We start from the raw sequence: 13,574 nt of genomic DNA, 5'->3' as shown, positions 1-13,574 counted from the left end.
GAAGGAACAAATTTCACATTTGATGTCCCTTTCTTATTCTTTCCTATTGTAGCCAGCATTTCCAAATGCTCAAATGATGACTGGAGCTACTGTCATGACAAAAGTTACAAGACTGAGAGGACTTAATCGCTGATAGATGTTGTAGTTGGATCTTTGCTGTAATTATCTAGCTTACTCGTCTCTTCTTTTAGAATGTGGCTTTATTTTTTGTGTTAATTAGCAGAGTACAGCGAGCTGGAACAAAGCACTGCTGATGTAACCTGAAAAACAAGCACTTATTGCTGGACTTTGGTTTGTTTGTTATGTTTAAGGAAAATTTGGGAGTGTTTAATAACAAGGAATGCTCTGTTGTTAACTAAACGTCATATTTATCACCGCGCTGCATTACTCATTTTCACATGGAGGAAATGAATCGGCTCAGTGTGTGCGAACAAGCAGCTGCGGTTTCAAATTTGTATCTGCTTGGTGATATTTCCCCAGTTTCTGAAGATTTTTGAAGACTCCCATTAAAAAAGTCTGTCCCTGGCAGGTTTCACACTCCCGTCTGGCTTTCCAGCTGTGTGTGAGAAAATCTCAAAGCTGTTTACTAGTGAACACAGACAGCAATGGATATCAAAGTGTTTGAGATGATTGATAAGATTATTGCATGTGTTCCAAGAGTGAAGCTATGATTGTCACTTGAGAGTTGCGGTGAATAGTAAGGGAAGCTCTACAGTGCCAGAGAAATTTGCAAGTGGTTATTGACATTTTTAGGGAGTTAAAGGTAAATCCCTCCTGGAGCAGCCTGTGGACATATCACTTATAAAGTTGTTGTCTAATTATTCCAAGGGGATATTTGGTGATCTTACATCATGTGTGGAGTTTGCTTCTGGATAGGCAGGTAACCTCGAGGTGTACACGTTTTTTGGTAGGTTCTAAAACGTCTGTTTTTGGCAAATACTGGCATCCTCGCAAGTACGTGTAACTAGTGCAATTAAAGTTTTAATGTGAGGCAAACAGACTGTGCAAAAAGTTTGAGTCTGTAATCATTCTTACAGTTTTTATACTACAGCATATTCATTCATGACAGTATGCATTATTATTAGGATGTAACTTTAAGTTTTTCTGCAGGAGATCCACAAATAAATAAATAAATAAACATACGAAGAATGTACATTGCATAGAAATGTATTAGATCACATGTAATTAACACAAGAAAATGCTAATATTTTATAAATTTGTTAAAAACTAAATCAAACAAACAAACAAACAAATACTGAATTTTTATGCCCAAATTTGACACACATTTAATCAAGCATAGTCCTCAACCACTCAAACATTTTTTCTGTTCAAGAATGTAGCTTAAAAAATCCAGTTTAGCATCTTAATCAAATAATTAGATGCCTTGTTACCAGTTTTAAGGGCAGTTGTGGCATAAACCTTGGGTTGTTTGTTATAGTATGTTTGTTATGTAACCTGTAACTGAGAGATCTACCGTATACGTGAGAACACTGACAAATACAGTTGACTTGGATATGACAACCTCATAGATTATGCTAGCTAGCAAACCTTTTCTCTGATTAGCTCTGGCTAATATTGTAGATGGCAAACTTTAGTTATACATTTATACCTTTTATTGCTGTGTGAAATCGTCGCTGTTTAACATAACATGAGTTCAAATGAGACCTAGCAGCTGTGAAGCTACAGTAGGATATTGTAGGCTCTTGTCATGGTCTTAGCTTAGTCTGCCATTATGCTAATGCTGCTTATTTTATGCTAGGTATCAAACAACAAAGGAAACAATGAGTAACAAAGTATGAATTGATTCCATCCCACATTTAATCCAATTCTTTAAAATTGCCGTCACTACATATTCTGATGATGTGAAATGTATGTAGGTCAATATTTCTTCAGGGGGAAAAATGTGGTATTGAACATATTGTTGAGCATGTGGGTTGTTATAGCGATTAAAAGTAGGCATCTTTCAAATCAGTACTGTGTTATCATTAAGGCACTGTGCATTTCAAAGCACGGAAGTCTCTTGTTTTCCATGTACACCCACACACCAGCAGCCTTTTAAGCACATTAACTCTCGACGACACATGTTGGTATATGTTTTTGTGCCGTATCTCATTGATAGGAAGAATTTTATCATGTTTGCACATCCCTGCTGTAGCCACACAACTCCCTTTGTCTGATTTGTGCTGAATGAACCTTTTTACCAAGAACAGTCAGATTCAAGTAGGCTGATCTCTAGGCTCCTCCGTTAAAATTGGATGTCACTGTAGAGATTTAAAGAGCGCCTAAAAATGCATTTTTCTTAAAATCCGTCTCATTTCCTTCTCATTATGCTGTAGAAGAAATTCCACTTTTGTGAATTCTCTGCCCGTGGGGACATTTTGTTCAAATGTCTTCAATAAATACTCTTTAAGAGGGCCATTAAAGAAAAATTAAAGACTTGCGAACTATGATTTAATCCCGGTTTGCATATTTTATTTATTAACATCAGCCAGTTTGAATAAATTGCAGTGTGTGGCAAGGAAGTTGATATGATTTCTGCAGCGAGGGTCATGAAGACATCGGCCTCCAAAACTCTTAAGCACACAATTGATGCAATGCAAAGCAAGCTGCAAAGAAGTACAAAATAATGAGGAGAAGGATACATTTGTATTTGCAGTGCCTTTTAATCATGAACAAAATGAACTACACAGATACTGATGAATGCATGAACATCTACAGAAACAGAATGATGATAGAATTTTTGTATTTAAATATGCAAATTATAAATACATGCTAATTTACATACATCGCCAAAACAGATGTCTTGATATTGGCTAAATCCACATTCAAAATTCTTCTTTCTTTCTATTTTTTTGACATATTAGTCAATTCTACAGTTTTTTAAAATCACTACTTGAATTAAAGAAAAAAAAATGTCTGAAAATGCATTTTCAGACAAAATATCTAAACGCTGTGTTCTCATATTGGAACAATGCATTTGGGCTTTTCTGCACTTTATACTTCTTTATGCTAGTTTAAAAAAAAAGATAAAAGAAAAGTACCACTTTCTTGATCCAGCTAATCCCGAATGTACTCAGTTTATCTGGGATTGTCACTAGCAGTACACCCAGCCTGAGGCTTGGTTTGTGCCGCCTCCTGGAATCAAATCGGGGGTCTTTTGTTTACATGGCAAATGTGTTAACCTCCACATCAGGGGTCCAGCTAATCCCAAATGGCTAGGAGAAATAAAAAATGCATCCCATACAAGAGCTCAACTCTCAGGAGGTTAAATAAATTTTTATTTTTACACATATGCAGATGTCTCCAATGCTGTAGTATTTAACACATCCGATTCACACATGCAGAGCTGTAACGGCACCACGTGACAAGGGAGCAACCGAAAGTAGCAGTATGTACCACAAATATTGTGTACCTTGGGCGTTTTCTTTTCTTCAGTCTGAAAGATGGCATATTGGAGGAAAACTAGTCCAAAATCTCAGAACACACCACATCATGTTTTTCCCCATCATGGCTTACGTTAGTACTTATGTAACGTTTATAGCAGTGAAACCTCTACACTATATGAAGTACACTGCAAAGCCCCTGCTTAGGTCATTGTGCTATCTGTGTGTTGTGGTCATTTCAATCTTCAGGACAGCGCTCACTATACCCCCGAACACAAGTCAGATTTGATAACTCCAAGGAGATCTTACAGGCAGCTCAGAAATCCAGCTTGGAATGTGTTTACCAAAAGCTCTCCTGTTTAGCAGTCTGTCAGCCATCTCGAAGTCTAATAGGTGTTGCCATGGCAGAAGGCATCTGTGTGGAATGAGTAAGTAATAGCTCTGTCTTAACTGAAGTGGCTCACACTGCCTCTCCACTTTCCCTGTGTAGGAGCAGCAGCAGGGCTCACGCAGATTCTCAGAATTTGGGCGTGCGCTATTGCTGGTTACTGCCTTGCAGCTTTTCCATTTGTAATGCTCTTTCATTAATCAGCATTAACACCGTTCCACAGGGAGCCTGATTCATGTGGTGCTCCCGTGGGTAGTGCTTCATCCCCTCTCATTTGTGGTGCAAAAATGAAGCAAAGTCCGTGAAAAGGACTGTCTGATGAAAAACATCGATACAGCACAATATGCAGGCTTTCTCATAAGGTGATTAATATGTAGTGGCTTTTATACGCTGTTGGTGAGTGTAGGTTATGAATACAAATACGAGTATTACACGTCAGGGTTGCATCCTTACCAGGAAATGCGCTGGAAATGGGTCTGCTGTACAATAATCTGTAATTATCGTCCTTTATGATCAGTATCTTTACAAGCTCTGCTAATAAAGTAGCAACTGGGTCACCTCATTTAGAGAGCGTCAGAGGGTTTTACGCCTCCCCGTTTCAGCTCACATCAAAGGCAACACACCCGATCAGGATGGTTTCTTAAACGTTACATATTTCTGTTTCATCTCCCCTTGACGCACCGTGTCTGATAATTACTGTATTTTCTCTAATGTGTGAGATTTGATGAAAGAACAAAATATGAGCTGCAATAGCAAGAAATATTGTTTTGAAACAGAGTGTAAAATACACCGTCTTTGATGCAAGAATTAATACAGCGCTTTCTTGTAGTTCAGTAATTACAGCATCTGTCAATATTGCATCTCGCATGCTCGTGAATCATTATTCTTTATACAACCCTTCCCACACACAGTCACTCACAACAAACACGAAAAAAGTAAAGTATCATTTTTTTCAAGATACATTTTTCAAATATATACTTTATATAATCTTGACTTAAGATCTACTTACTAGCTTTCTCCCAGCTTTCACCCTTAGATGTTATCAGTGATCGGACATGCTGAAGTGCAGAAAGCCATGCCTGACCTTGGCTTCTGTGGAGGCGAGCATGTGAAAAACAAGAACATGCAGTCTGTAGTTTGAAGCAGAGCCTGGATTGTACAAAAAAGAGTGATCTCAGGCAAAGTGTTACAAATTAAGATGTCCTGGAAAAAGCCTCACCCTGTTACGTTTTTGTACCTCGGTCGAACCAAACTTAACCACAGAGAATGCGAACCAGAAAATGGTCATATGAAAGATTTTGTAAGGGTTTTGTAAGATCACAAATGCAGTGTTTGCAGAGTGGTGGCAGTAGTTTGTATCTTTCTCAAACTGCTGGCAACCACTGCAGCTTGCTAGCCAACAATACAGTCACTATCCGGTCGTTAAGTCTGACGTCACTAGCCGTGTCTGGGCCTAAACTCCGCTGCAGGTGTAACAATTGAGTTTAACATCCAGGCATCCATGAAAACGGAATTTATGACATTTAACGGAGTGAGAAGTTAGAAGCTAGCGAGCTAACTTCCTGCTATCTAAATACAATATAGCATGTCCTGACTGTGGGGTTTTGGAAACAAATTAAAACGTACAGCTCTGTTATCACTTCCAACATAAATGAAGACGTGTGTAGGGTTACTGAAGTTTGGCTAGCTGTAGCTGTAGCTAATGATGTGCTACGTGACCGCTAGTGACACAGCTATGTTAGCATAATATAAACATGCTAACTTTTTTTCCACTCGATAAAAGTTAACGTGAGTGTTCTCGGTGGTCAGGAACAAATGTAATCGCATGGCAGGATGCTGTAAAAGGACCAAACTTCAGCCAGGAGAACAACTGAGATAATCCATCCACAATACGAGGTTAGTCATTCATATACTGCTGCATGGGCTGGGCTGTAGTTACATCCTAAGGTTTTAAAAACTGAGCTTAAATAAAGGATTAGCGGTAATAAAAGCCGAGGGAGGTCAACAGTGATCACTGACTGTTTTAGGAGCTTTTTGAGATTAAATAGAAGAAAATACAAAACATTAAACATGTTAACAACACAAAAGCCATATTAAACGCAGACTACTTTGCGCCCGGAAGTAGGATTCGTCACGTCATCACTTAACGACCGGATTGGGTATTCAATACAACCCCATTATGGGTCTTTGTAGACATGTGACCACAAACCGGGTAACATTAAAAGTCATTTTGTCCATCACCAGTCATGGGGATGATGTGGGATCAATAAGGCCCCAGTCATACAAGCTGAGAGACTGGTCATTAACCATCTGGGAACCACTGTTCTTGAGGGAAAAGGGAGTATTCCCCATATGGTTGTGAGTGGTTCCTGGAGGTTAACGGCAGCCACTGGAAAAATAATTGCTAAAGTCCCAGTTACACAGACTGGTCAGTAATCTCCATTTTTCCCCAGTGACCCGCCTGTCGCTGGGAATACACATTTTCCCTTGTGACTGGTGGTTGCCAGATGGTCATTGACAGGTCGGAAGTGTGTGAATAAGGCCTCAGTGAATGCCTAGCAGATAGCTCCTGACAAAGGCTGCCTGTGCCGACACGTTAGTCAAAGCAGTCAAAACCCGTAATCATGCATAACTTGAAGCATCAATATAGTTTAAACAGTTTTAAAAAAACAAACAACAGTCATCATGAGCGGGAAACTGGATATAGTGAACAGAACTGTTTGTACAAGTCTGCAAACATGTTTCTTTGTGCTCTGAAGTTGGAGATTTTGACATGGGAGTCTAAGGGCTTTGAGATTGGGCCACAGTTGGATTTAATGAAATTAGTTCAAACATTTAAATAACTTTTATGTATTTAAAACCATTAAAGATAAAAGATAATCACTGTAATTAGTTTAATACTATAAGAAGAAAGACATTTTCTGCATGGGCTGTGTGCCTATTCTGGTTAAAGAGGGAGGAACTTCAGCTGGAAGTCAGTTGCTTTCACAAATCATGGATGAGTGGTCGATGCAATGAGCGCAGGTTGGTGAAGCAAATGGAAATACCTCAGTGGGACTTCAGAATTTTTATCTGTCAGAGAAATAGATGCAATGATCTGATAGATGTTGCATGGGCCTCAAACTTTCAAATGGAAATGAGACACTTGGGAGAAAAATATGATTTGGGTAATGCTTTCATGGAGTCTGTCCGGAAAGAGATGTTTGTCAGAGTGATGTCATGATGAGAAGAGAAAAACAACAGTATGTTTCTGTAAACACGGGAACAATCATAAAGATCACCAGAATTTTACTTTAACAGGAGAGCAGCAAGTGGCAGTGACATAGTCCTAATCAGAGGGATAACCTACTAAAACTACATAATAATATTACATCGTTATTTATTCTTTTTCACAGAATGCAAAGTAGTTTCCAAGCATATGCAGGCACATTTTCAAAGAAGACTAACATAGTAATGAATAGTCTAGAAGACATAAAGCACAGAAGCAAAAGCCAAAAGCATTAATAATTCACTTCTGTCTTGTGTTTCATGAAAATGAAACCATCAGATCAATAATCTGTAGTGGCTGCATTTGTCTAAGAATGAGCTCTGGATTTTTTCCATGTTACATCATTTGGGGCATGGCTCTGTGGTCAAATAACCAGAAATCACAATAACTGGGAAGACAAAAGCTTCTTTAAAAAGAAATAACAACTAAAAAATTCTCTCTGTAAACACTTTAATGAAATATATCGGTAAATTCAAAGGTGTCTGCTATCAGACAGTGGTATTTTGTAACAACTCGCTAGAAAATGTAAAAATGTCGCCCAAAAAGGTTACCAATAGCACGAGAAACCAGGTGATCTCAACAACTGATGGGTAAAGTATGACTAGAAAAAGGTCTTAGGAGCTTAGAAACAAAGTGACTTCTTTAAGTTTCGTAAAGATGTTTCGCTCATCCAAGAGGCTTCTTCAGTTCTAAAGCCAAATAGTGGAGAGTCCCGGGTATTTAAACCATAGTGGGGGCTGTACCTTAAGAGAGTCGTTGACCCTCTATTATTAAACATATGTTTCATCACATGAGCTAAGGTGTGAAAAAAGCACAGTGGTTTTGAGTGAAACCACTGTGAGACCTTGCTCCACCCAATGTGATTTATTGAGGTTACCTGATGCAAGATGTGAGTGGGAGTTGAGGAGTCTGGGAAGCGATCTCAAAAGTGGATTGTAGGTGCAGACAGTTAGTATCGTAAGCCATCCCCTTTGCTCAAAGATGTTCACAGTGGACATAGACGGCCTCTTTCACGTCTCTTTCAAACCATTTGTCCAAAATGTGAACACTGGCATCCTCAATAGAGTGACCTTTAACCTTTAAGTGCAGATGTACAGCTGCATTTTGTCCTGTCTTATATACAGGCCTGATTTGACACTGGTGACACTATTGAAGGCAGGCTATACAATTTTAGGTTTAGTTTGGTGAGACGAAAAAGGAAGTGAAACCACAGGAGTCCCACTTAAGTAAGTAAGAACAGGAAATCAGGACAGCATGCAAAACAGAGGGAGAGAAAAACAAGGAAACACATGAGACAAGCAAAATGGAAACATTACAACAACAAAAAAGAAAGGCTATCTGTTAAACCAAAACAAGGATCAAATCTTGGGGGGAAAACACACCAATGGATGCATCAGGAGCAATTTTGTGTTTCCGTTGTTGCCTAAAGACATGCAGAGCAGGGGAGCTGTGGATTAAACCGTCAAAATACCTTCCAATTAGTGTGCAGTCTGCTCTAACTCCTGGGTCGCGGACCATCCTGAAAGAGCATGTTGTCATTTAAAAGCAATCCTGACTGCACAGACCCACTCACTTTTATTTTATTGCGGATCATCTTTCAGCATTAAACAAAGCATAAATGTGCTGCTGCAACTGGAAATCATATTACTTCAAATATTTATGAACTGAATTTAAATACTGCAGGACTTATGTATACTTCAAATCACAACATTTTACTGGAGAAAAGGGAAACAACTGTGTCGCATGTTATTGTAGCTTTACTATACCATAAAATTCAGTTCTACCCATTTATGTAGCTATTTATGTGTTTACTGCGTTAACTATTTCGTCTCTCATCCCTTTTTTTCTTCTTTTGGTGTTAGTTGTTGCTCCGGCAAGCACGCACAATCCTTGAGCAGATGTTGGGGCATGTTTTTGTATAGCTGCAGCGTGCTACAGCTTTATGCATTTGCATAGTCTTATTTTGTATGCATCTATAGCCTCTGCACATCTGGTTCACTGTGTATAAAATCTCTGCAGATAATGCAGCGTATATATAGAAGTGCATGCACGTGCAGATTGGTTGGTGCAGCCATGCGTACATGACTGTATGTGTGGATGAGTAGGATTGCGGATGTAGATGTTTGGAAGATGCACACATACAGTATGTGCATTACATTTACTGTTATTACTTCTTTGGCCCTTGGGTTATTATGTAGAATAGTTTTGGAGATGGGGGAGAGAATGGTTTTATTTACAGAACTATGTAAAGTTCTACAATATTTATCAAGTGAACTGTTGTGCATGTACGTGTAAATATTATAAATAGTCTTAAAAAATATCTGAATTCATTTTAAAGCCTAACGGGGGCAGTAAAACACTGCAGTGTTCACAACACTCCACTCAGTACACTTTAGGGTCTGGCCTTTTTAATGTGAATACCTGAAATATTAAGAGGCAGCAGGGAGTATGTTTGGTTTCCAGGTTCAAACATTCTTCCTTGTTGCAGTTTCCTGGAGCAACAAACAAGCCAAAATAAATAAATAAAAAATCATCTCAAGGACTCGTGCTGGTAACCTTGACCTATCTATAAAGTGTGTTCTCCCTGAAGAGCTAAGGGCTAAGGAAGGGAGATTGCACATGAGACTCAATCAACAGTTTTTAGGAATTTTAAAGGTGGCTTATTTTGTTTTAATGTGAGATGCAGTTCAGTAAAAGCTCAATGGTGTGTATGAACTTTCTCAAAAAGCAGGTGAACCGAAGCTTGTGGCTTTCAAGTGTTAATTCGAAATGAATATCCAGTGGGTTCAGTAAAAAGCTTTGTAGATCTGATTTTGCAGAGAGTGTAAGTGAGCACTCTGACCAGAAGTGCTCCTACCTTTCTGCTCTCATGTATCACTGCACTGTCATCTTCATTCATCTTTGTTATTGATTCATCTGTGGAATTGCTTTTGCCATGACGCAATCCAGGGAGGAGGCCTGTAGCACAGAGAGGGTATCCACCTCTGACCTTGCACATAAATCATCCCCCTTAATAAAATTGACCTCCTCTATTATTTTTTCTCTCTCGCCATTTCCTGCAGGGTCAAAGCTAAAAAGGGGGTAAACCTGCTCCAAACCAACTCGAAGAGCCCCCAGTGGAAGGTTGAATGGGAGGTGCAGTCTGGCGCCAAGCATTCCATCACCACCATCGATGTGAACAAGAACAAAGCAGTCAAGCAGGGGTAAGTCAACAGCCCTGGGCCTAAACACACTGGCTCTGTCTAACCAACTACTGCCGCTGCAGCTGTTGATTTCTGCTCCAGCTACACAGAGACGGTGGTATTTGTCTTCCTTAACTATGGACAAAAGATCTATTTTCCTTTGACTAATCAGTCATAGTTACCTGATGAAAGGCAGCTTCTAAAAGCATATGCTCAGACAGAAGATAAAACACACCATTGTCCCAGTGACTAAAGCACCCTCTGCCTTATAGGCCAAAGTTAAATGAATGAAGATATTATCTGCTTAGTCTCACTACATCTGCCGTCAATTTAGTTTACGTGGAGAGATGAGGTAGATGATTGTGACTGCTGGCATTAAAATACCTTTGAGATTAGATCTTGTCTGAGAGCAGTAATTACACCTCAGGCTTCTCAAAAGAGTAAAAACACCACCCAGTCGTGGTCCTGTGGTGTCTGACGGGATAGTAATGGACTCTGTGTGGCCAGATTCTATGGTAAATGCAACTTGGTAAATAAAGTAGAGCTGCAAAGAGCAAGCTTAATGCAAGCTTAATGCAGTCTAAACGGCATACAGCTTAATGCATTCGTTAGCATGCGTTTAGGAACAGCCTAATTGATTTGACCGGTAAATGGAGGTGAACCGTGTACGGGATGCTCCGATAACTTTTCTTCCACGCACTTAAAGGTCCGATTTACCGAAAACAATTCAAACTACAGTATGAAATGAGGCCCTGCAAAGAGGGTTTGCTGGTTTGTTTTAGTGCCTGCGCGGTGTGTTCCTCTGTCTCAGTACAACAGAGGTAATAAGTAATTAAGCTGAAATTTGATACTCCAGTCAATGAAATGCTATAATTAAAAAGCTCAACAGGATCTTGTTCATAAGCGATGATAAAATGGAACGTCAGGTTGTCAGGTGGATTGGTGCGTACAGGCCAGCAGTAATGCAGGGATTGCATTAGAGCAGGCTGGTAGGGAGAAGGGAACTGAGCTGAAATTAAGAGGTTTCAATTAGATTAATGTTTTAACACCAGAGCCCCAAACATTACAAAACTGCTGGGGGGGTCATTCTGACCCCGCCCTGCAAGAACAGAAGCAAAGCCAGAGAAGAAATCATTTCTTAAAGAAATTAAGTTGTTAGAAATATGTGAGATTAAGTTTTAGGGCTTTTATTATTTTTACAAATGATTTCGTTACAGTTCAGAAAGGTAAAACTTATTTTAGCATCCACTAATAACGGGTACAGCAAACAATATAATAACTAACACATCTGAATAATTCAATTATTGCAGATGAAGAACATTATGAAAAAGCTAAAAATGAATTTTACATAAGGTGTGGCAGGCCTATTAGTTACGCTAATATAAAGGAAGTATTAAAAACAGAGAGCTTGCAGTGAGCCAGACTGAACCAGTCGGTGGCTGCATTTTAAACCACAGGAGGCTACAACAAAATAACAAGCACGTTTTAATAGATCTATCATTGTGAAAGTAGAACAGTGAGAGTTTATGATGTCATCCACCTCCTCTAACACCAGACCTCATTCAGCGTCCATGTTGTTCCTCCCCAATCTGCAGCCCTCTGCCTCATCAGCTCTGCTCCTCAGGCCTGGGTGCCCTGCTCCAGATTTCACCTTTTACTCGTTCAGATTAGCTCCCTCCCCCCCAAAGGTCCCCCCCACTTCTCTCCAAACCCAGCAACCTACCCGGCCCTCCGTGCATCCATCATTGACTCTGATCCAGACCAAATATATAACAAAATAAGAGGAAAATAATACAACTGAAATTTGTTACAGGCAAGTGAACAAAGATCCGAATCATATGCAATAACAGATAATTAGAAGAGCAACATCAAAAGCAGTCACATTGGCGAATTTTTCAGTCCTTTGAAATGGACTCAAAATCCCCCCATCATGAGTCATCATGAGCTCTGGGTGGTAATTGAAATGTATCTGTTGGATCGCCGGGCTCAGCCTTAGAAATAAGATGTGGATGATGTTCACAGTGAAGACAGTGTACCAAAAGGCACTAGCTGAGGCGGTTTGGACATGTGATTAGGATCCCGCATAGGTGCCTTTTCCAGGAGGTTTCGGGCACGCCCAGCAGAGCTGGGAGGAGATTCCAGGGTAGACCCAGAATACACTGAAGGGATTATATCATCCTCCCTGGGAGTGTCTCAGGATTCCCCAGGAGAGGCTCTAGGAAAATGTTGCTGAGGAGAAGATCTAGAATATCCTTCTTAGCCCGATGAAAGGAAAATGAAAGGAAGGAAGGTCATCATTTCTTTGGTGTTATGGTTCTAATGGAATGCATTGGCAGTAGAGATTCTGGGTTTTTACAGAGTAATCTTTAAAAACTGTCCAGGAGAAATGCTTTAAAATAAACCTAAAAATCTATTTGCCTCATTATTGTTTTATTGGTAAAAAAATAAAAGCAAAAAATCTGAGCAAATGCACAAATATGTTTAATTGCTATTAACGTTGGGTGCACACACCCTGTAAACAGGTGCTTCCACAATAACACAGTGAACATCCATTATGGGTCTTTACAAGAGTGCAGTTCTCCCTGCCTGCGAGCTTGATCCACTGAGGGAAAGCAACTAAAAATTAGCAACTATAAATCACGTTATGTGATGTGTTCAATTTATTAAGACCTGAAGGACTGGGAGCTTGGATAGAGATGTTAGCAACTGCTGGTCTATATATTGGCATCCCTGCGGAGTCCTGATGGTTGGGAGGAGGAAAAGAGCAGCAAGGAAGAAAACAGAATAACCTCACCTGAGAAAGAGGTCCACCATTTCTCTCTTGTTTATTTCTTAGCGCCTCCTTAGCGACAGCCGTCCTTGCTATATTTAGTGACCCGTGTCATGTAGTCTTTGCTACCCTGTCACCATGTGGGAAATGTCCAGTTGGGGGTCAAGCATGGACAGAAAAACAGTGTGTCACACTGCATTTTCTCAAAAACCAAGTCAATTGAGTGGCCACCTAGAGCAAAACCAGCAAACAATGAGCCTCTAAAGTCAAGCAGTGGAGTCGGGGATTCATGCCTCATTCCCATAAAATCGATTGAACATGAGCTTGAAATCCGTTTTATATAAAAGGCGCCCACGCCATGCTGAAAACTGTTGTGAAATTCGTTCACATTGCTTATATTTGGGGTTGTGACTTTTTACGTTGGTATTTCCAGACAGTTCGAACACTAAATTGAACTCGAAATTACTGATATGCTTTATTAATTATGTACTTTGTGACACTGGCAAATTATTTGTATTCCCAAAGTCATTTCATAGATATAAGAATACATGTCTTTAAAAATGATCGAAGAGTTAAAAAAAAA

General features: G+C 39.6%; 1 protein-coding gene across 1 annotated transcript in view; it reads left to right on the top strand.

The window, feature by feature from the left end:
- Nucleotides 1-13,574, top strand: part of tmem132e (transmembrane protein 132E) — a 135,273-nt gene that overhangs the window by 56,430 nt on the left and 65,269 nt on the right. The window contains exon 3 of the mRNA XM_005725417.1: nucleotides 10,102-10,242. Within this exon, the coding sequence (XP_005725474.1) occupies nucleotides 10,102-10,242 (141 nt within the window). The remainder of the gene's footprint in view (nucleotides 1-10,101; nucleotides 10,243-13,574) is intronic.

Source organism: Pundamilia nyererei, unplaced genomic scaffold (assembly GCF_000239375.1).
Source record: "Pundamilia nyererei isolate P.nyererei 1_Seehausen unplaced genomic scaffold, PunNye1.0 scaffold00015, whole genome shotgun sequence".
Taxonomy (NCBI): Eukaryota; Metazoa; Chordata; class Actinopteri; order Cichliformes; family Cichlidae; genus Pundamilia; species Pundamilia nyererei.
Note: the sequence above shows the minus strand (reverse complement) of the source record. Positions and strands in the feature narration are given on the sequence as shown.